Here is a 22906-nt window from a genome sequence, read left to right as displayed (position 1 = left end):
TGTCTCCATCTCTCCAGTGTCTGAACCACCTGGTTGTTACGTCCTGCTCCATGTGCCTCTGGCAGGGGAAGCTGTGTGTCACCAGGCAGCTCTCCCTGTGGGACCCTGAGGCACTGCCCAAGAAAATTATGAATTTCGTTTATCCTAAAGATGCCAATACAAACACTTTTTTTGGCATTTCTTTTTCCAGGTGAGCCCAAACTTACTGCTGGGGACAACACCGGCCGTCCTCTGCAGATGCAGCTGTGCTGGGGGGCTCAGTGAATTGGGTGATGGGAGAGAGGAGCAGAAGACCCCAGCTCTCCAGCGTGAGCCAGCTCTGCCCTGAGCCCACAGCTGGTCCCAGGTAGGACATGTGCTGGGAGTGGGGGTGTGTGGCTCCCATGACCCCAGCCCTCTGTGGGAGATGTGGAGCCATGCAGTAAAGCCTAAAGCCAGAATATCCACTGGCAAAGAAATACACCTTTTTACTGCTGTAGCTTACTCCTTTTGGGAAACTGGTTTAAGATATATTAGTCAAAGAATAATGGTTGCAGCTCTACCAGGAAACTTTTATTAGGAGCAGTTCCCACTATTGGCAACTTTGGGCATTAAAATCATTAGTCAGGTCCCCAAGCTGGACATATAAACCTTCAGGGTTTTTTACTCCTTGTAATAAATCAACCTGGCTTGTTTTGTTTGCTTTCCTATTTCTGAGTCTCTGAAATATGATGTTCTGAAGTGCTTTTCAGCAGCTCCAGAGGCTAGAAATTATGTGTATAGCTGTCGCAAGTGAAAGCAGATGTATATGTAATTAATATGGCTTCACGGCTGGGGTATTATGTGAAGCGTCACCATCAGAGCGCTTACGGGAGAGCTGCACAGTCAGCCGTGAGGCTGCTTTTCCCAGGCCCTGGCACAGCGATGTGCTTGCCCTGCCCAGAGGCAGCTGCCAACAGCACCCAGCGACTGACAAACTCAGACGGCTTTCAGAGGTCAGTTACCAGCCCACCCTTCCATTCTGCCCACTCAAGTCTGTTGTGGGTTCCCCACTCTCCCACCTTTTAGTTTCTTGAACAACCTCTCGAGCATAGGGACATGTTTGGTCAGCGGTAAAGAGCATCCCGACGCTGACAGATGCAGCCGCTGGTGCCCTTGGGTGGGCACGTGGCACTGTCTGTACGCGTGCGTTCAGCATTTTCTCCGTGATGAGCTTTGTCAGAGGTATAGTTCTGAAAATATAGCTGCCTTCAAGTCTAAAATTAGAAACCATTGCGCAGACTGATTCCAATATCCCCCCCACCCCCCGCCTCTTCCTTCTGACCCAGGGAAAACCAGCAGCCGGAATGTTCCCATAGTAACACGAGAAATGGAGGAAAAGCAGATGAGAGATCTCTTGTTGGTAGGCACCATGTTGTTCTGCAGCTGAGAGGCACAGGGTTGCTTTGCATCCATCTAATTTAGTGGAATTTTCATGCTCCCTTAATTAAAGGTAAGGTCTGGACATCTGTACTGGCACTTAGCAAAAGAAAATTCATCTGTCTTCAGGTACAAATCATTGAGGTGAAAAAAGTCAATAGTCATACTGGAAAATGCAGCATTAAAGAGAAATGTTTAATTAAAACATGGCACATTGTTACAACCTATTCTCTCTGTGCAACAAAAGTACCAACAGTAGGACTGAAAGAGAAAGGTGCTAGTGCAATGCTGTTACCCTAAATACAAGAAAGTGTTGTTCTAGTAAGGCAAGAAAGATTTTCAACATTTCAAGCAGTGACAAAACACAAAGCATGATTTAAGAGTCAACAGAACAATTTTGACACTTGTGCTCTGGGCACCAGACTTCAGCCCATGGTCTCTACTTTCCAATCTTCATCTGTAGCTTGAGGTTGCAGGGGACCAAGACATAGTCCTACAGGAAGGGAGGAATGAGGGCTGAGCATGGTGCCTGTGTGGCTCATGCCAGCCCACACAGCGCTCCCCACCAGCCACTGGCCACTCCAACATGGCTACTGCTCATGTCAGTGGGGCTAGGGAGGATCTATGCTTATTTAAAGCGATATAACAGGGTTCTGTGTGTTAACAGGGCTTGGGGAGCAGGGTCCAGTTTGTTCTGGAGCCAGGAGGTAAGCGTTGCTCCCAGGTTCTCTTTAAACCAAACATAGCAGGGAGCAATTTAAATGTCTCATTTCTTACCTTGTGAATAATAACATTAACGTCAGTGTAGGTAAAGCTGGAGATGTGGGGCAGGAATATGCCTTCACTCAGGACCACTAGGAAAAAGAAGAAGGAAAGTTGCCAGCTGGGTGCTGCCTTTGTCCTCATCCTGTGACCTGTGTGGCAGCACCACTGCAAAACTCCCAGCTCCTCACCATTCATCTGAGCCGGTACCTCCTCACGGATTGTGGGCAGAAATAGCTCCTCCAGCAAGGCAACCTGCCAAAGGGAACCCCCCGGTCAGCTCACAGCGTGACTCTAAAGCAGGAGGAGAGGGGCAGGGGCCAGCAAGAGAGGGGTCCTGAGGCTCACTGCACCTCTCCTAATCCTGCCTGGACCTGCCTCTCCCCTCTGCAGGGTGCAGCGAGCACCCAAATTAAGTATCTCCCTGCTGGTCACTGCTGCCCGGGCTGGGTTGGGGCACTCTGAGCTGGCTGGTGCAGCTGGGGGTGACCAGGCTGTTAGAAGACGGTGCTAAGGTGCGGGCTCTTGCATTCAGCAAGTCACAGCAGCACAGTGCAAGGAGGGGATGCAGCTGCCCTCAGTCACTTGTGGGGTGCATGGCTGGGGGCACCTACCGGAATGGGACCCACGTTGGAGGCAGCCAGGCTGAGCACAGTATCCCTGGAAAACAAAGAGTGGCACAGGAGTTGCTTGTGATAAGCTGTAATCAGCAGTGACTTTCATGTTCCCCCAAATACCATAGCTGGGTTTAGGGCCAAGCCAGCAGCGAACTTGGTGCCTGGGTGCATCCGAGCAGGTGGCAGGAGCCTGACAGCAGCAGGGGCTTGAGGATGTTTTGGCCCCCAGGACTTGGACTGAGCAGCGTTTGTGGGACACTGCGGGAGTGGGCAGCCTGTGCTGGGGTGAGTGGGATGCTGTGGGACTGGGGTCTGGAGCGATGGGCATGCCAGAACCAACCCAGCTGAGGGCTGTGTTTGCAGATCGGCAGCCAAGCGTGTGCTTTTCCCGGCAGCAGTGCCAGTGGAGTGGTAGGAACAGGCAGAGGTGAGTGGTGTTGGCATGCGCTGGTCGCCTGTGTATGCCTGTGCAGAACGTGAGGAGTGGGAGGGGGTGGTTCCCACTTGTCTCTCCGACTGTGTTACCAGAGTTGCACCATTTCCCCAGACCAGTTTCCCTCTCTTTTCCTTGCTATGACTGGGATGCCTCCCCTTTGAGGACTTGGAGCATAGCAGGGTTCATTACTCTATCGCTGCTGCAGAGATCATCATCCTGGTGTCGACGACGCTAAGGAGGAGTCCTGCAGACATATCCTGCAAGGGGAAAGAAAAGAGAGGACAGGATCAGAGCAAGCAAATGGTCCTGCTTAAGCTTTGAATAGTGGGATGCAACGAGCCATCCGTGTGCTGCAATATGCTCCTCGCCCTGCTCTACGCAATGGAAGCAAACGCTGCTCGGGACCATCGGTTCTCTGGCAGGTAAAGGCTAAATCAGCCCCCTGCAATGGCTGCAATTGGACCGGGTCTCAGAGCAAAGGGCATTGCCCGAGTTGCAGGGCACACTTGCAGGGCATGCTTGGCGTGCTCACAGGGCACACTCACCACGTTCACACTCAGGAAACTCTGGAAAGCTGGCAATCCCGCCCCAACATGGATGGTGAGGAAGAGCTTCAGGGCTGCCTTGCCTTCCTCCAGCACCACCTGAGGTGAGCTCCTGAACACAGCCTGCAGCACCACCGGTACGTCCTCCTGGAAGAGGGAGCCCACCTGCCGAGGGAGGGGGGTTATCTCTGGTCACAGCAGCTGTCCCCCTGCACCCCCAGGGTGCTGGGCAGGCAGCTGGGGGGCACTGCCTGAGCTGGGACTGTGCCTCTCGGAGTGACAGCAACGAACCTGAGTGATCTTCTGTGCCATGGTGGCAGTGGTCAGTGGGCTCTGAAAAACAAAGCACAGCTTGTGGTCCAACTGGCAGCTGCTTGGGGCTGCTGCTCTGGGGTCACATCCAGCACGGCCCCTGCGGTGAGCGCCTGGATGCCTGTGGATACATGCTGGAGCCTTCCTGCATGCCAGCATGGGCCAAGGGCAGCGTGCCAGCTATGCTTCATGGCAAATTCTCTGTGCATCATTAGACTGGCAATATTTTTGAGAGCCTGGGGGTGAGGGGCTGCAACTTCCATGGGCACTCAGAGCCACTGTCATTTCTTTGCAGGGTGCACAGCTCTTCCAAGCCATTTGTGGGGCAGGGCTGTCCCTCCAAATATGTATTTTCTATTCCTTCCTTGCTCGCTCTACTCACCGGGATGGTCATGTTGAAGGATCCAGCGATTTCCAGGGCGAAGAAGAGGCTGGTGTAGAAGTGCTCAGAGAAAGCCAGGGTGAGGTGGGAAGAGCTGGAGCTCGCCGGCTCAGGCATGCTGAACGGCACAGGGCTGACTGGCAAGGGGATCGCCATCCCTGCCACCTGGAAAGTTGTCTGCAGGGACACAGGCAAGGAGAGGAGTTTGTTGTGTCTCAGGGCACATGGCACTGGGAGGAAGCTGTTCTCCCAAGGCCTGGAACTGGCTTGTGAGTGCTGGAAAGCTGTGACTTACTTGCAAGGATATGGTGATTCCCTGCTCGGAGAACACGGGGGCAGCCAGGGGCAGGTACTGGACCTGGCAGCTTGGCGTGATGGGGAACTGAGCTGCAAAGCGAGCAGAGAGATGCTCAGAGGCAGGAAGGGAGCAGTGACAGCAGGTTGGGTCTGGGAAGCATCTGGGTTTCCCAAGTAAAGAGACAGGGAAAGAGAGCTGGGCGGAAGGAGGGGATCCCCGAGTGTAGAGGAATGAAGGCAGTGGGTTGATTAGCATTGATAACATGCAGCTGTGGCCTTGCCTCGAGGGCAGTGGGTTGATGGACATGGACGATGTGCAGCTGTAGCTCGTTCCCGCTAAGTGGGAGAGGGGCTTGGATGGAGGGGGAGTGGTGTGGTCTGACCTCTGGAGGAAGGACAAACAGCACGGACAGTAGAATCTGACCGATGGTAAAAGCCATGTTGCAGCCCGATAGCTTGCTTGTGTTGCAACAGTGGGTGCCCTGTGTGAGGCTGAGTTGGACTCTGACTACAACACCTGAGGATATGACAGCAGCAGAGCTGCTGCTGCTGGGTTTCTGTGGCAGGGTGGGAGCCTATTGCATCTCACGCCTTGCTCCAAAAATGAGCCCTGAAGCCCTCAGTTCATAATGAGACTGAAAGCCAAATGCTCACCTGTCAAAGACACCAGCTGTTCATTTGGCAAAAGCAGCAATTTGGAGACTTCCAGGCAAATCTATGGAATAAGAACAAAAAGAGAGGGGGTGGGTGAACAAGGGACTCTGCCAGCATCCCCGGAACGCCTCTGACGCGGCCATTTCTGGCAGCCAGGACAGGGGATGGTGGTCAATGACACCGGGGCTGCTGCTCCTTGCCCCGCATGTGGACTGCGGGGGAGACCTGGAAAAGCACCAGGTTGACTTGAAGTGCTCTAATTCTTGCAGAACTGTACAACTTTGTCTTCTCCCATCTCATGCCTTTACAAGCTTTATCTTACCTTATTGACGTTAATCTCCTTGTCCATGTCTGAGCTAGAGGACTTGCTGGGTGAAAGCAACAGAACAGAAGTTAGGCAAGAACCAGCTCAGCCAAGGGGAGGGGAGCATCTTTTATCTGACCCCAAAGGCATCCAGAGACAGTATTACCATTATTTTCTATCACCTATTAAGCTACAATTACAATTCAGAATCCTAAACCACTGAAGAAATGCTGTTAGACTTGCATTAAAAATGCTCCTGCTGCACTACTGTAAAAGATCCGCTCCCTTGAGAGAGTATGAATCTCTCTTAAAATGGGAGAAACCGATCCTGCAAGCAGAACTAAGTTTCTCCCACGAAGATAATGTTTTTGTGTTAACCTTTCTAAGCTTTTAGGGCAGTGAGCAGATCCTAGGCATATCAACTCCCTGCCTAGCAATGCTTCTGCCTCAGTTTCTTCTTTTCACCATTACCCAGATCCCGTAACAAGAAAACCCATGGGGCTGACCTTTCCGTCTCCTCAGTGCTCTGCACCTCCTCCGCAGTGGATTTGCAGGAAGGGGTGACCACCTCCAGGTACCCTTCGGGGTTCATTTCTGTGTGGAGTTCCACCAGGATGGACAGTCTGATCACCTTGGTGGTTGAGCTGTGCCAGGGAAGGAGAAGTGGAGGCTGGAGCATGGGGGATGCTCCTGGTCCCACTTGCCCCAGCTCCCACAGGCAGGTGCTGGATGCGGCCCCATTGCTCTGGCTGGGAGCTTGGGCTCCTTCCAGCCCCACAGCCTCAGCACTCACGGGGCAGGTGTGATGCCAAGGTCCACATCGATGCTCAGCTGCAGTCCGGTGTCAGGGATGAGTGACAGAGACAGCTTGGAGACTTCGACAGAGTTAATTTGATTCCTGGTGGAGCCGAAAGGAAGGTGTCAGGACACCAGCACAGACTGATGTGCGATCTCTGGCTGCACTCACAATGAGCAAACCCCAAAAGTCCATGAGATCTGAATGATAAATCAGTGTCCCGAGGGTTGCTGCTGCCCTTAGACCCCGAAGGAGGAGCCGGGAGCTTGTTTCTAAACTGTTGGTCTCCAGGAGGATTTTTGCCCTTGTTGGCAGAACGCTTTTTGTGGCAATATTTAAAGTGCTCCAGCTAAGCACCAGCATGAACTGGTGTACGGTAGCAAAGCCTGGGCAAAGCAGAGCTGGGGACTTACCTGCTGGGCTTTGGGGAGCTGAGAAACAGGTCTGGGACTGTGGGGGCCATTAGGTTCTGCCTGAGGACTGCCTCCGTGTGTGGCTTTGAAACTTCAGCAACTGTGAAATAGGGCAGAGAGTTTATGAGACACTCTGGAGCTTGTGGTCTGAGATGATGGACATGCAGCAGATGTCATGATGACAGCAGAGAGATGGACAGACTGGAACCCATCTAGGTGACACATTTCCATCCCTTAACACCCCCGCCCCTGCCCCCACCCAGTTACTTGCTATAGAAGGGGGATGATGTGAGCGAGCTGATTAATGGTGATTCTGGTGACAGTGATTGGTATTTCGTCACTGGGCTGCACGATGCTGCTGCCTGCCCTCCCCGCCAATGGCATGCGAGATCCGGGGTCCAGACTTACGGTAGCTCAGTCCTGATGGGGTGAGGATGCCCCCGCAGTCGGGTGACCTGAGGCTGTGCACGGGGACCAGGAGGCTCAGGAGGATGCTCGGGGCAAGGAGGTTCACCATGCTGGTGCCTGGAGGGGCGGTAGCCTGGTCAGGGTGGCATGGCCCTGGCCCAGCCACCGAGACACAGAGCCATGCTTGGGAGCCATGGATCCGTGCCTGGGTCACGTTTGTGGTCCCAAGCTTGTCAGCTTTTGTGCAATAACAATGCACAGCTCAAATGCCAGGCACCACAGGAAAAAGAACTAAGGGAAGGCTCAGCCTTGGAACCCCCTGCGAGTCTGTAAGCTGGAAGGGTGCTGGCAGCAATACCAGGCCTCCTGAAGAGCATGAAATAGCTTACAACTGGTATAAAACTAGCAAATAAACAGGAGCTAAAATTAATTCAGGAACGAATGGAAGTTATGGAGAAGGCTACAATCAAATGAAAAGGTGAAAGTGTTATCTACCTCTCTGAAAAACATTTGAGAATTGTTGATAATGTTTGTAATGCTCTTACAATATTAAGAAAACAAGTAATTCAGAAAGCTTAACCTGCAGAAAACATACATATTTATATCAGTCTTTGCAGAAAGTGGGCTTCTGGTGAGAAGTGACCCTTACAGAGAGGCACCGAAATAAGTACAATCAACACCGATATTGAGCTATTCAGTTTGCAAATGCATCTTTACCTTTCCTGGCTGGTCTTCCCATTCTTCTGAGTCAGTCTGTGTCTTGCTGTGGCCACACCGAGAGATTGGGCTGGCCTTATATATCCTCACAACCACAGTAGATGGGGCAGAAATTGGCAAAGAGGGCTGGAAACCAGGACATGGGGTGGACAGTTTGTTTTATATACCATTTTTATTGTTTCCCCATATTCTTGATTACTTGGCTGTTGACCTAGCGAGGTGAACTATTGAACAGCAGGTGCTGGGGCAGCTTGCCTTCATCGTGGTGTTACTGAGGAGCACAAAAAGGTCTCTAAGTGGAGCGTGCCAAGAAATCAAACATTGTTAGAAAAGTGTCTTTGCTCTGCTGCCATGTTTTCTGCTGAACACCACAGGGACAGCCGCCACCACTAGCCAGAAGCTGCTGTGGTTTGTGCTGCTCTCCTGGCTGAGCAGTGCAGACCAGAAGGGATGAGACCTGCATGTGTCATGCTGAAGGAGGTCTTGGCAATTCATCAAGGATGTCCTCCATTTCCTTCAGGTCTGGGTAAGTCTGTTGAAGGCAACAGGAATGTTTCTGTTTGGTTCAGTGAGTTTTAAACCTGACAGAAGATCAATTTTTTTTAAGGTATCTCCTCTAACCTCTGGAAAGGCCCACATGCAAGAATTCCTTCCTCTCTAATCCATTCCTAATCAAAAGCCATGGGCAATATTTATTACAACCGATAGAAAAAATGGTGGGTGATATCCACCCTTTTTGATAATGTCTCTACAAGCAGTGAAAGTGTTTGTGGAAGGGAGCCACAGTCCCTCTCCTTCCTGCGCATGGGGCCATCAGGTACTTCTGGCTTCTTTTTGGCCTGGAGGACAGAACATGGACCACCTGCAAATGCCGTGTAAGCGCATCCTCCGTGGTCTACCCAGCTCTCCTTTGTGCTCTGTGTTCTGGCTTTTGCTGCCCACCCCACTCCCCCACCCCCCCACCCTGATATTTGTGTTCTCAGCTTCGAGGTACGGCCAGTCTTCTGGAGAGGGTTGAGTTGCCCATTTTGGTCTGAGTCCCTTGGCAAGGGGATAAGGTGTTCAGTGCTTGTTGAAACACCTGCTGCCCGGGGAGGAAACCATTGTCCTTTGTGCATCGGCGAAGTGAGTTATTGGGTGCTGGTTCCAGGTGCAACTTGACACGTTCAAAGCCTTTGGCTCTCACCAGCGCTGTGTTGCTTTCCTTCTCAGCATGACAGAGAAATGCCAAGGAAAGCAGAGTTTCATCCACATTGTGCATTTCCATTGAAGGCATCCAGATAGCAGTGTCAAGAGAAAATATGAAGACATATGTCTAGCAGCCTACCAAAGGAGAGCAGGATTTACACTTCCATGCTGATGTATGCAGCCCATCTAGAGGCAAGAAATGTGTTTAGAAAAGTAAATCCATTGACAGGCTGTAACCTGCAGACAAGTCCCCTGGGGTCACAGGAGGTGCTTTGTGGCATCTAACTTTGGTAGGGACATGGACACAACCTAGAAAAGTGTCTGAGAAATTTTTTTTGTGTTTTAGAGTAGTGATTGGAAATTTGCCCCTGCTATACCTTGTTCGAGCATAGGTAATATTGGCAGCTCTCCCCAGGGTAGCACTGGAGATTTATCTGTGAGGCATTAGTATCACTTACAGCAGTGCAAGGGTCTGAGGATAAGCTGCTGGGAGGAGATGGCACCATGGTGCTTAGAGGTGGATTTTCTCCTCCTGAAGAGCCGTTCTGGACCCAATGATCCCTGTGGAGCCTTAATTAGATGTCAACTTATAGCATAATAGCTGATCAAATTACTAGCACAAAAGTGTCTTTCTGGCATGATGTGTTCCTCACTGGGTGTTATCTATGAATCTTACATTCCTGTTAGATAAGATGTAAATCTCCCTGTCCGGGCTTAGCAGAGAGCCACCGAATACATCACTGGGAGGAAGGTAATGACAGATTAAACCTCATTACATGTTTTATACAGGAATGAAGAGAGGAAATAAATTACTCAGTGCTGCAGGACCCCACTGGGGTGAACTCCCAAAGCCAGGTCCTGCAGAGTGGGGTACCCGGGAGGGGACAGGAGAGGACACCATGGTGGCCACTAGCCCCAGCTCAGGCAGGTCTGGCTCACGGGCAGCCACAGCAATGGCAGCAGCATGGCCAGCCCGGAGGTGAGCCTTGTGCAGCCTGTCTGCGGTCTGGTAGGATGCATGGCTGTCCCGTGGTGGAACGGGGACAGGGCTGAGAAGCCCGTTCTATGGGCAGATGACAGCTCTTCTCAGCCTCACGTCAACCCTGTTTGAAATCACTAAGAATATTACTGACTTTCTCACAATTTCCACTGGGTTATGCACCAGCAAATCCCACATGCTCCAGCAGCATTTGCACAACCTCTATGAACTTTTGGGGAGTGAGAGCCACAGTTACACGGGTGTCTCCAAAAGCAGAATTTACCATTGCACATCTTAGGTTTCTCCTCACCCCCTGCTTCTGTCTGTACCATGTAATTAAACAGATCAGGTTTTTCTTTGGACTCAATGTGCAAGTCTTTGTTGGCTAATCCTGGGCATTGAGCAAAAGCGTTGGCTTCAGCCTGGTACCCAAAGCCTGAGGGCTTACCCAGACTTTTGAATTTATTAGTGAAATTACTTGTATTGCCAGAAACAGTTGGGGATTAGGTTACACCACAGCCCTTTAATTCTCAGGTTTTTCCTCTTTCTCGGCCAGGGTTTATATGTGGGCTGTTCCTTGCCTCTCTCCAGAAGGTCAGTGCAGAGCCTGGACAACCTCTGGGGACTCTCCAGGTGAGGTGATGGCAGGGTCCTTCTCTCCAGAAGTCCCTGCTGTGGCAAGGTGCAGCAGATCACGTCGTTTCCCTCTGGTGCAAGCAAGAAATGAGGGGCCAAGCCAGAGCAGACTGGTGGAGCTGTGTTGACAGTCCCTGGAAAGGCTCATCCCACTCCTGTCATGGCCAACAGCCATGAGGTCTCCTGCTGCTCCTATGGACAGGGCTCAGGGTGGCCCTGAGATCCAGTGGGCCATGTGTTCCACCAGGCAGCTCCAGCCCTTTCTCTGTGGCAGATTTTAGGCATCATGAGCAGCTCTGGTGCTTGTCGAAGGGGAATGCTTAGCATCTTGTTTAGGCACTGACCGTGGGGTGGGTGGTGCAGGACACAGGCACGCCCCTATGGGGCTGCTCTGGGGTGTCCATAGGTGTCTGAATTTTGGGAAGTGATTCTTGTATTTAGGCTGTGTGTTGGCCTAGTACAGCTCTGCTGGACTTGCACAGAGCCCTGTTTGCTTTCCTCCAGCATGAGTGCAGTGTTTAGCCCCTGATCTGTGGTTTGGGAATAGTCTCCAGCTCATTGTCTCTCTCTGTCTGTTGAAGCCCGCACACTCCTGTAAGCCTCTGGAGCTCCGTGAGCAGCTGTACTGGATTGGAAGATGTCAAGGGTTTGGTGCATTTTATTCCTCGGTGGCTGGCTAGCATGGTCAGGAGGAGCTGCTGGCCCAGGAGCAATCATCAGGATTGATCTTGGAATGATTGACTCAGCCATGGTAGCATCCATGCGTGGACACGTGGCAGCGGTGCGGTGGGGAAGCTGCCTGTCAGTGCCACGCAGCCTGCATCCCCAGCACAGCCCTGGCCCGCGCAGCCTGCATCCCCAGCACATCCCCAGTTGCAGGGTGCCGCCGGCTGGCTGGGCTCCAGCAGCTGCCCTTAATCCACAGCAGAAGCCACTTCCCCATGGCCTGCACCTCCTGTGTGGGATGCTGCAAGCAGGACCCCTCAGCTGTGACACCCCAATGTGGGCACACAGGTTGCCTCACTGGTGTGCAGCATGGTAAGGTGGAACCTGAAAATGTGCCTGTGTTTTGTGTCTAAAATCACGATGTGTGTGCAGCAAGTACCTGCTGAGCTCCAACTGTTACCCAGGGACAGCAGAGATTGCTCGTAATCTGAATTTACAACACACAAAACATCCTGCTGTTGGGATTTGTTAATAACAACATTCTATAGGGTGTAGTGGGGAATGCTGAGTCCCCTCACCCTCCAGCACAGGCTCCTCCCTGGGGATTTTGTGCTGAACTCCTCGTCTCGTGCAAATCTTCCAACAGTCTCCACTGCTCTGAATGAGAGTGATGTTCTGCAGAAAATGGCAGAAGCCACAAAAAAAAGCGCCGAACACCAAACCCATCAAAGGCATCTCGGGGTGAGCGATGATTAGCAGCCTTACAACGTGAGCCTGTGACTGGGAATGAGAAAATAAAAGCAGAAGGTTGGGAAGTGTCAGCCCGGAGGCAGAAATGAATCACTCCCTGCTAACAAGTGTGATATTAAAGCCGGTGATTTTCTGCCTGGTTGTGTCCACAAATACATGAAGAAACTATAACTTAAAGGCAACAAAGCGCGTCAGCTCCTGCTTCAGCACTGGCCGGGGATGGCTGCAGCAGCTCTGCAGCACCGGTGGGGTTTGCTCTCCAGGCTGGGGGTGCCCAGCTCTTACCAGTGATGTTCTGAGGAAACCCCAGGATTTCTGGGGGATCAGAGCTGGCCCTCTACCCCACAGGTTTGTGCTGGGTGAAAGCATGGAGATATTTTAAACATCAAAACACCTTTTTCCCAAGTTTTTTCAAAATTAAACAGTGCAAGCTTTTTGTTTGGAAGAAACACATTTCTAAATTTAACAGTGGTTTTAAACTGAAAGTTTAAACAAGGAGTGGAGAATGAAGATGGCGATGGCAATATCGGTGATAGGTGACTTTGATATAAGCAGCCTGACCTGGCTGCTCTGCAGGCTCCTTCTTCCCAGCTGTTTTCCTCTGGTTTTTTCCTGCAGGCTGAAAGTGAAAGATCTCCGTCCCCCGGTGATAGCGCTGGCACTCTTGCTGGGCTTGGGGCTCTTCATGGCCATCTTAGTCCAAATGACCATCGCTGGGAAAAGGTGAGCAGGAGCTGAGGCTGGGGTGGGCTTGCTCATTGCCAAGGGTTTGTCCCACGGTGACTGAGCTTTGCTCTGAGCAGCTTTATAGGAGGAAACATGGAAATTGCCCTGGCAGCAAACCCGACGGCCAGCAGCCGGCTGTGGCAGGACGCCATGGGCATCCCCAGGTTCAGCTCCAAGAACTGCCACATTGCTCTCGTTAGCGTTAAAACCAACCTGCCCAGCAGGTGAGTCCCAAAGGACATCAGTGATATACCAGTATTAATGTTGCCTGAGAGGCATTGTTAAATCTTTCAGTCTCTAAGTTTGGATTTCTACAGGACACAAATAGTTCTTACTGTTAATTTTTTCCACTAGGAAAACCAAAATGTTTTATGGACAAATTCAGGCCAGCTTTAGTGTTATTCTATGCAGTGTTTGTCTTTGGCATCAGTGCTCATTTAAGGGCTGCACTCCTGGGGTATCGGAACTTCTTTTAGGCATGGAAACGTTCTTTAGCTTTGCGTAAAACCAGAAGATGGCATTCTTGAGAAAAGGTTTGTAAAGAAAGAAAACATCTTTTATCACAGATTAGCCATATGTTGGCCTAATCCATACCAGACAGGTTTCTTTAGTGCTTGACTTCCTTGCCTTTTGATCTTTAGTAAATAATTATTGCTATGTGCATAGTGGCTGTGTCGGCTGACGTGTTTTCTCTGCCCAGCATGCTGCCTGAAGTCATGAACATGTTTCTGGACAGCACCCTTCAGAAAGTGCTGCTGGCTCTGGTAAGTCCAATCCTCCTCCCATCCTTGTTTCCTGGAGATCATCTCCTCCTCCTCCTCCTCCTCCTCACTGCACTGTAACAGGTTTCACAGTTTTGCTGCAGAAGGGAGCTCGCAGGCTGGTAAAAGGGAGCATTTTGAGCAATTACTGGTTTTATGCAGCCAACACCCGCAGCAAAGGCACTGTCACTACCTAAAGCCTCCTCGTCCCAGCTCGGCGGTCAGAGATGCGGTGCCCAGGCAGAGCTGAACTCAATGCTGAGCACGCTTGATCCTAAAGGCTTGTCAAAGGGCAGATTTGCAGCCTCTTAATGTGTCATAAAGTCTGTCTGGTTTAGTCAGATATCTGTGGAGGGCCTGGCCCTGTTCATCGCTCAGCTTAAGACAGGTTTACTCCAGAGTAACTCACTTCAACCAGGGACAGAGAAAACTGAGTCAAACTCTTGTCTGAGTGACTGATAGTGGAGGGTTCTGGTGCTTCTGGGTTCGAGTTGCACTGTTCTGGCAAAGCTCTTCTCCCACCAGAAGCCTCCATGCAAGGTTTTCTGACACTTTGTGTCCAGCTGTGGATGAAGCACTCAATCTTGTGAATGCAAAATTCACCACCATGACTTGTAAATTGACATCCATCCACCCACTCACCCATCCATCCATCCACCCACCCACTCATCTCCTCCCCTTCCCTTGGCAAAGGGAAAGTGCAGATCTATCACCAAGGATAGGCAATCTGCTGAGCTCTGACTAGGACCAGGTGCAGACAAACCCCAGCCGGGGCCACACAAGTATCCAACCCCTCCTTGGTGCAGCTTCGGGAAAGCCTGGCACCACAGAAGCTGGCAGGGATGCTGGAGCCCACCAAAGCTGGAAATGGCATGTAGTGCTCATGACCCAGCAGTCTGGCACTGGTGAACCAGTGGTTTTGGCACTGGTGAGCACTCTCCCCACACCACAGAGCATGCACCTTCTGGTTAAGCATCCCTTTTTGTTTCCATGCAGCCGAAATCCCTCTTGGGTCTGCTGGGACCCTCCAATACGCTTTGCTGACCCCCGCCCCCATGACCAATGAAACTTTCATAGAGCTGGATTTGAAGGTGAGTGCTGCTGCCTAGTGCCAGGTCTTGGAGCAGTGATGTTTCTGACATCCATTTGCTAGGAAGCATTGTCCTCCTCAGCCTTGGGCAGCAGAGGCTTTGGGAGGGGTGCAGATGTGCTGGTTGCATTATAACACCTAAGTGCCTCCTCAGCTCATCGTTTTCTCTGGAGTTTATTGCTCTGTTTCATTGTTGAGACTACAGAGCAAAGCATCCAGTACCTTGGGCCTGGTCCAAACGCAAATCCTGACATGGATTTTGCAGAGACAAATGCTCTCTGACATTACTCTTATTACTGGTCCTTTTAGACCATTCTCCATGAAAAGGAGGGGAAGGAGGTTGACATTCCAATGGAGCAGCTACCTCTTACTTGTTTGCCACCAAAGAGGGATGCTGCTATCCAGCTCATCCTGTCTGCAAACTTCTTGAGTGCTGAGCTCTCTATCCTGCGGTCATCCTTCAACCTGTAGATCAGCAATAACATGGTGGGTGATTAGGGCTTGAGATTTTCCTCAAGACACCACTAAGAAATCTACACTCAAATACAAGGCAGATCCATGTGCTGTCAATGCCTCTTCCCTTCCCCATGTTCAACTCCCCCCCTCCCCCAAGTGTGAGTGCATTAGGTCCCTGCCCCCTGACACTTTCTCAACAGGTTCTTGGGCTTCCCCCACTGGTGACTGTGATGCTTGGAACCCTCGTTACTGAAGTGGGTGGACTTGGCTTGATCCTACTGGTCTGTGTGACATCTTAGGCTACTTAGGGCAGCAGATAAAGCTGCTCTCCATTCACAATGACACGCTGGGAACCTTTACTGCAAGGTCAAACAGGTGCTTTCATAATTTTATTAGTAAAAATTTTATTAATAAGATTATTTAAGGGACATACTACTGCACAGTATGGACCAGCTTGACTGCCACTGACTTTGGTGAACGTGACTGATGCTCAGCACCCACCAGGACAATCCCCAGAGCCGTGAAGTGGGCAGGAGAGTGAATGTCACCCTTTTGCTTTGACTGTACAGATTTCCAGGGTGCTGCCTTCATCACAGCCAGTGGTGATTGAAATGCAGGGAGTCAAAGCACCGGTGGTGACCATAACCACAGACAAAAGCTTTGTGCAGCTCTTCAGCACCGCTGAGTTTTGGGTTTCCCCTTCAGACTCTGCTCCCAAAAATCCCTCTTGTCCTGGATGTTGTGAGTTGAAGAGGTTTGCAGCTGGCAAGGGCTGGCTGTGGTCACCCCTGTCCTGACCCAGCAAACCTGCACCAACACTGGAGCCAGAGATGTGGGACAGTGGGCAGGGACATATATTGGGAAGGTGCCTGGGCAGGGGGTCCTGCCGGGCTGGGGTAGTTGGGGGGGAACAGGGTCCTGGTGGGGGGACACCCTTCCCTTTCCCCTTGCAGCACAGCAACCTGGAGGCACAGTTTGCCATTGCAAAAGAAAAGCTGCGGCTCTCCCTCGCTCTGCAAAGGTAAGGCAGCTACCAGACCCCAGTGCCACCATCAGCAGTGAGAGTCCCTGGGCTGCTCGGGAGGCCACCCGCTACCTGTCACCCCTGCATTTTCAGAAGGAACCTTTGCTGTCTCTGCATGACGACTTTGCAGTTTATATAACAGCTATTTAAAAACAGATGAGGACGAACGTGACATAATCCAGCTGACCTCAAACCTGTTTTGTTTATTTTTTTCTCTTTAAGTCTGAACAGCTGAAGTTGTGATGGCTCAGGGTAGGGAAAATGCTCCCAGTGGGAAGCGGCCCCTTTCTGGAAGGAGGCTGGTGGAGCCACGGCCCCTGGTGCAAGGGGGAGGTTTTCTGGACGTCAGGGTCTGGGTGAGGAGTTCGTTGAGGGTGACAGGGCAGCTTGCTGGGGGGGGGGGCGCTGTGGGAGGCAAGTGACGCCCCTTTCCTCTCCCTGCAGCCTGTCTCGGGTGGCCTTGGCTTCCTCCTCCCTGGGAACGTTTGACGTGAGTTGGGCAGTCTGCACCATGCGTGGGGCTGGCACTGTGGCTGTGAATCGCCATGCTGACTTGCATTACCAAATACAGATTTTTTATAAAAAAACAAACCAAAACAAACCAAAACAAGAAAACCAAAGTGAATGCTGAAGATTGAGATGTTATTTCAAGGAATAATATCTCAAGGAATAACAAATGACAAATAACTGCCCAAACCATTTACCCACAGGCACAAATGCTCTGGAAGGGGTCCCCGCTCGCACCGTGTTTATTTGTGGGAGAGTTTTGGCCATGAGTAACTCTCCGCTGTGTGGTACCAGCATGGTGGGAGTGTGGGCTGGTGTTAATTTTCCTCATCTCCCTCTAATCCTGATGCTGAGATCAAGACACTTGGGTGGGCGAGTGCTGGTAACGTGTGTCTTGTAAGAGTGTTGTCCCCTGGAGCTGCACACAGCTTTGGGCTTTGGGCTGCGAGGAGGGTGCCTGGCACTGACTGCAAGGTGGAGAGCAGAGCACTGCTGGGGCTGGGAACAGTCTCAGCTGGGGCAGTTTTCATAGTAATTGAGGATTTTTCAAGTGTTCCCATTCTGCTCGGGGGAACCTTTACAATATCCCTGCAACTGGAGAAGGTGCCGGATGAATTGATGGGGTGAGCTGGGTGGACAAGGCTGCTGGCAGGCGGAGTGGTGGGCAGTTTACACCACTTCTCTGTGTTTCAGGAGCTTCTGCTGAAAGGAGTTTTGGCAGATATAATTCACATGGCTTATGTGCCATCGATCAACAGTAAGCACGGCTATGGCTTCATCTGGGGATTCGCTATCTGTACAGGGGAAATAGTTCTCATTTCTTTTCCTATAGACTGTTGCCTTTTTTTTTTTTTTTTTTTTTTTTTTTTTTCTTTCTGGAAATGGCATTGCCTGGCTGACCTTGCATGCTTTTCCTGCCCTCAAGGCTGTGAGTGACTCTGCCAGGAAAATCACTTGCGGGCTGTTTTGCACCCGTGGGTTTTGCAGCAGGAGCTGGAGGACGGCAATGCGTCCCACTCAGGGTTCTGGCACACCAACCGATCTATTGCAATGGGCAGGCTTCTTCTCTGAAGCCTCTTTGAATGTTGTTCCTGTCCTCAAAATCAAAACCACTTGCTGTCATCAGATTTTTGCCTTTAAGTCTCCAAAAATCAACATGTCCCTCTTTACCATACCTAAAAACCAGCCAAAGTGTCAGTAAAAAAGCCCACCCTGGAGCGTCAATTTAGCTGCTCAACTCATATGGACAATATGCCAAAAGCAGAGATTTTGTTTATGCTAAAATACCCAAACCCAGGAATTCCCACCCTGTTAATTTTTCTTCTGATTATCCCCAAAGTCCCTTTGGCAGGCATGGGCAGGCAGCACGAGGGTGGGCAGGCAGGGAAGCGCTGGAGATGCAGGCAGTGGCCGGAATGCCTCTGAGAGCAGCTCCCACTCGCTCCAGGGGTGCTGGGCATCACTCACTGGGCAAACATCAGTGGGTTTGAGGTAAGCATGCTCGTGCAGTGGTTTTGCTGTAGCTTGGGTCAGCCCCGGCATCAGTGCTGTTAGTCCATCACACCTGAGCACAAAACAACTGTTAAATCCTGCCCGTGTCCTTTTTATTTTTAAATCTGCAGGATGCTCTAGTACTGGACGTGCCCATTGCAGAGACCTGAGGCACGGGGAGGTACGGCTGAACCCACCGCTGCTGCAGGGACCCAGCAGGAACAGGCAGGCAGGAGAGCAGCGAGGGTGCTGGGGCTCCTGGGGCATTTCTTCCTCTTTCCATGGCTTTAACTCCACAAGCTGAGATAAAAAAGACCCCATCACCCCATGACAAGACTGGCCTGCCGTGTGCCTGGTGGAGCCAGCTAGGCATGCCTGGGCAGAGGTCGTATTTCTTGAGAGGACTGGTCCCTAAATAAATCACGTTTGCAACCAAAATAGCACGTGCATTAGCGTGCTGCAGGCAGCAGCGTGGGCTGTCATCGGGGTGCAGCATCCACATCTTCCACAGGAGGAGGGTGCAAGAAGGGAACCCTCCTGCTCCTGGGGTGCATGTGGGAGAGGAGAGGAGTGTGTCCGCAGTCATGTGGGGGGGGGATTAGGACTTCTCAGAATGAGTTAGAGACGGGCATTTAGACATCTTTACCTGTGGTTTATCGGCTGCATTGCAGATATTGATCACAAGCATATAGTCCACTGATTGCTGGATAATTACCTGTCATTAGCAAGTCAATAGACGGCTTTGATCCTGATTTCAGCAAGCCGATATGATTTAAACATTTTTTTCCTGGTGACAGGTAGCTGGTGCAGAATTAAGGATATCTTTGAAAAGGTTATTGTGTTTTTAATAAATTGTCCCCAAGGAAAATCTCGCTGTGAGGCAGGCTCTGAGAACTCCATTTGTTTTGTTGTGTGCGCTGCCTGACCCAGCAGGCATTTGTTCTGAAACGCGTGTAAGGAATTGTCCTCGTCAGGAGTCCTAAGCAATGAGGGAAGCAGCCATAAAACCAGCTCCCCATGAGGACTGGTGTTTATGGTGCCTTCTCTCCTCATTTCATTGCAAACTTTGTCAATGACAAGCACATTTTTTTAAAAGATATTTCCCTGATTGTGCTCGCATTAGCTAAGAAACAATCAAACAGTTTCAGCCTCCTTAAGAACAAAAAATGAATCAAAATAGCTGTACGCAGCCCCCCGCGCCCCCCAGGAGAAATCAAGGCTGGAAATCACAGAGGGCACCTGTTAATTTTTCATGAAACACTTAAGCATGCCGTGAAGCTGCACTATCATGTAACCGGTATTTGACGCCCTGGGGCACTTGGTGGAGGTGCAGCCTTCAGACATGTGCAGACACCAGCGTTGTCCCCTGGAGCTGTACACAGGCCCCAGCAGCCCTGAGCCCCCCAGCAGTGAGGGCTGTACCAGTCCCTCACAGTTACTGGTTCCGGAGGGATGAATAAGAGAACCAAGACTGCACTGGCTCAGGGGCCCCACAGAGACGGTTTCCTCAGGCAGAAAAGGGACGATGCCATCAGCAGGAGAGCAGAGCAGAACCATCTTGTTTTTCAGCCAGGGCTAACGAGTTTCATTCTGCCTGCCCTGGCCAGAGCCTACTGCCCTCTTGCTAAGGTCAAGATCTTTAACACTTCTTGAGGGCACATCCCTTTTACTGCCTGCCTTTGTGTCCCAGTTTCCAAGTGATCTGAGCATCAGTACCGTGTCTGTTCACATCAGTCTATTCTTCTCCCTTTGATCAAGTCCGTTCTGGCTTGCTCTGTGTTTGTCCTCACACAGTGGTTTGGCTTCGTGTTCTTGGGGCTTTGAAAGTTGCTTTAGCAAGACCTGGACATCACAATGTCATTCTTTTTATGGGAATCTGCTTCAGCTTATCCAAAATATTTAATTGTCAGAGACCTCTGCATTCAGCAACAGCTGGTGAGAGGCCAAGTTACTGTCATGCCTGAAAGGTCACTGCACAGAAGCTATTCTCTGTGGTGCCAGAGTGCCCCTTTACTGTGTGCTGACCATTATCAAGTCTGGCTTTATGGTAATTTGGGTTTTGTGTAGTGATTGTCCAAAGTATGAAATGATTCAGGAGGGATGATAACATAATACCATCTTGTTAACACTCTCTTCCAGTTATCAAATGTCATGATCTAGCCATGACAGCAAGGCTTTGTGCTCCCGAGGTGCCTGGCTGATCAGGTTGCAAGGAGAGTGGCAACTCCTTAAATACTTTGGCACTTTTACCATCCCTTCCTTGGCCTTTAGCTAAGATAATTTTTAAAGCCGGAATTAATGTGTGACAAAAGCTGGCTAATCTGCTGGAAATACTTATTTCCAAGTTTGCAGAAGGTATTAACTCTGAGCAAGCATTTTTCTGGACTATTATTGCTCAGAGCTGGGGAGCAGCCCTTCCACCCCTGTCATTAATGAGCACATCGGGGATGAAGAGTTCACTGCTGTCCCCTGGGCTGATGCATCCTCCCCTCTGCCATGGACAGCTTTTGCTGTGCCTGTCAGGATGTGATCCGCACACAGGGACAACATTTGGTCTGTGGCCCACAAAGGAGGGGTTTCTTTTTCCTGCCCCAAAGAGCTGCTGCTTTGGTGCAGCTCGAGGCAGCAGGTCCATGTATCCGTGTGGTGCTGGTGACCAGGGCCAGGCAGGGCAAAAGGGGGAAAGCCAGCAGGGCTGTGGGAGCACATGACACGTTGGCTCAGAAACAATTTTTGCTCCTTTTCTTCTGCTTGCAGCAGTAAATGAACTGGCAACAAATAACCCATGATGGACGAGGTGGGACACGATTTTTCAGCATGGAGAAAACATGCCCAGAAATTTGAGAGGGCAGGGGCCTGGACAGAGCTGTGATGCAGAGGCAGGAGACCCTGGGCAGTTGTAGCTCTGCCGGTATGCCCACACTGGGATAAACAGTCCCTCCAGGACTTCAAAATGATCCAGAGCTGACAAGCTCTAGCCGGGGAGCTCCCTGGCTCCATGGTCAATGGCATCACCCACTCAATAGTATCTCCCCATGAGATGTCCAGTCCATCCCATGTCCGGTCCTCCTGGAGTGCCATGAGGCAGAGGTGATGGACCTGGATATAATGCCATGCCAGTTAGACCAGTACAGTGCTTCCAAATCAGGTGATGTCTCCTCAAAGAGTCTGTCAGCTCGGGGTATCTGTAAAGCTGGGACACACCATCAATATGCCTTGTCATGATGTCACTGTTCCTTCCTGGTTCAATACCTCCTTTTCCTCAGTTATCAAATGGACTACGAGCCATTCAGGCCACTGGGCAGGTGCTGTTGGCTTTGGCCACTCTTAGGTAAGTTCAGTCTGTAGGCAAGTCAGGATGGGAACACTGGGCATGGCTGGTGAATACCAGGCTCTGTTACTGTCTCTGCAGCCTGTCTTTACATGGAGAAAGGTGCTGCCTGCTCCTTCATTTATCACGCATAGCGTGTGGCACCCCCTTACTGCATGGGCTTACTGTGAGGGTGAAGTGCTCAGTACCACAGCACCAAGAACTGTAGAAATATTTAACAGTGAGGGGTGGTCAGCATTTTGACACATATTTCAGCCAAAACTTCAATTTTATTGGGGGGTGGGAAGGTATTTTATCAGGGCATGACATTTCAGCCATGTTTGCATCTTGACATGAGAACAAGGCCAAAAGGATGATACGCTAAACCAGGCAGCGGCATGCGGACTGGCACCGAGAGCTGGCCGAGTCTGCTTCTGCATCTACGGGTTGTTGCTCAATGATTTACCTAACTCCTAACATCTCTAAGGAAATATTTGCAGTGGAAGTCAGCAGAAACCATACATTATTTGTTTTGCTCCCCATCAATTATCGTGGGTGTCCTCGATGACATCGCTTGCCTCTTTCCTGCTGTAAAGCTCTATATATGAAGATGCTTGATGCAGGTCAGCTTCAGAAGACAGCCACATTGGCTAGAGAGAGCCTCGTACTCAAGAGCGTGGTCAGGTAAGAGCAAACGTATTCTTCAAAAAGTGTGCTCTTAGCTTCTGCTTCTGCAAACCTGAATACTTCCCAAAGGAGAACCCTTAAGGGTTTTTTGGGAGTATTGGATTTTTAACAAAAATTGTTATTCTTGCCTGCTGCCTGCCTGAATTATGCTCCAACAAGTAAAATTCATGGTGGTTTTCACTACGAGTTTCTCAAGAACAGACATGCATGTTCATTGTACTTGCAGTCCTTGAAGAAGAAAGGGTATTTCATGGTTTTCATAACCAATTATCACTTAAATTATTTTTGGTGGAACTCTATTATCTGAGTTAGATTTTAGCTAAGGTGAATTAGACCTCTCACACTTGTTTTGATCCCTTTTTGATGTGTTATTTACATTTAAATAGATTTGGGGCAATGAAGTTCATTATGGTTCTTTAAAAAAACCCACTGCTTCAAGTTGTAGGACCCACAGAAATATTTCAATTACACTGAAACTCTAAAAATTATCTTTTCCTTCTTACAATTCTACCAAAAGGTGCTTTTATGAAGAGGGAAGCCGCAGATGTTTGATGTTTGCACAGAGGTCATGACATTCAAACAAGGACATGTTCT

General features: G+C 50.5%; 2 protein-coding genes across 2 annotated transcripts; one reads left to right on the top strand and one right to left on the bottom strand.

Annotated features, from left to right (window-relative positions):
- Positions 1 to 1837: 1837 nt before the first annotated feature.
- Positions 1838 to 7433, bottom strand: BPIFB2 (BPI fold containing family B member 2). Its single transcript, XM_005239977.1, has 15 exons — positions 7325 to 7433; positions 6917 to 7016; positions 6501 to 6605; positions 6214 to 6351; positions 5726 to 5771; positions 5404 to 5464; positions 4748 to 4839; positions 4453 to 4629; positions 4050 to 4091; positions 3759 to 3923; positions 3403 to 3470; positions 2775 to 2820; positions 2352 to 2415; positions 2176 to 2252; positions 1838 to 1891 (listed from the first exon to the last, which is right to left on the bottom strand). Exons 1-15 carry the CDS (start codon positions 7431 to 7433, stop codon positions 1838 to 1840), a joined length of 1344 nt encoding a protein of 447 aa, XP_005240034.1.
- A 4048-nt stretch (positions 7434 to 11481) lies between these two features.
- On the top strand, positions 11482 to 19015 carry BPIFB6 (BPI fold containing family B member 6). The gene is given in 15 exon segments (XM_055814227.1): positions 11482 to 11625; positions 12096 to 12208; positions 12210 to 12251; positions 12879 to 12983; positions 13064 to 13210; positions 14273 to 14361; positions 14744 to 14838; positions 15147 to 15323; positions 15494 to 15547; positions 15863 to 16015; positions 16017 to 16034; positions 16247 to 16314; positions 16762 to 16807; positions 17518 to 17620; positions 18987 to 19015. Coding segments are annotated over 15 exon segments (1383 nt in total).
- The last annotated feature ends 3891 nt before the right edge of the window (positions 19016 to 22906 follow it).

The sequence above is a fragment of the Falco peregrinus genome, chromosome 9 (assembly GCF_023634155.1).
Source record: "Falco peregrinus isolate bFalPer1 chromosome 9, bFalPer1.pri, whole genome shotgun sequence".
NCBI classification, from domain to species: domain Eukaryota; kingdom Metazoa; phylum Chordata; class Aves; order Falconiformes; family Falconidae; genus Falco; species Falco peregrinus.
Note: the sequence above shows the minus strand (reverse complement) of the source record. Positions and strands in the feature narration are given on the sequence as shown.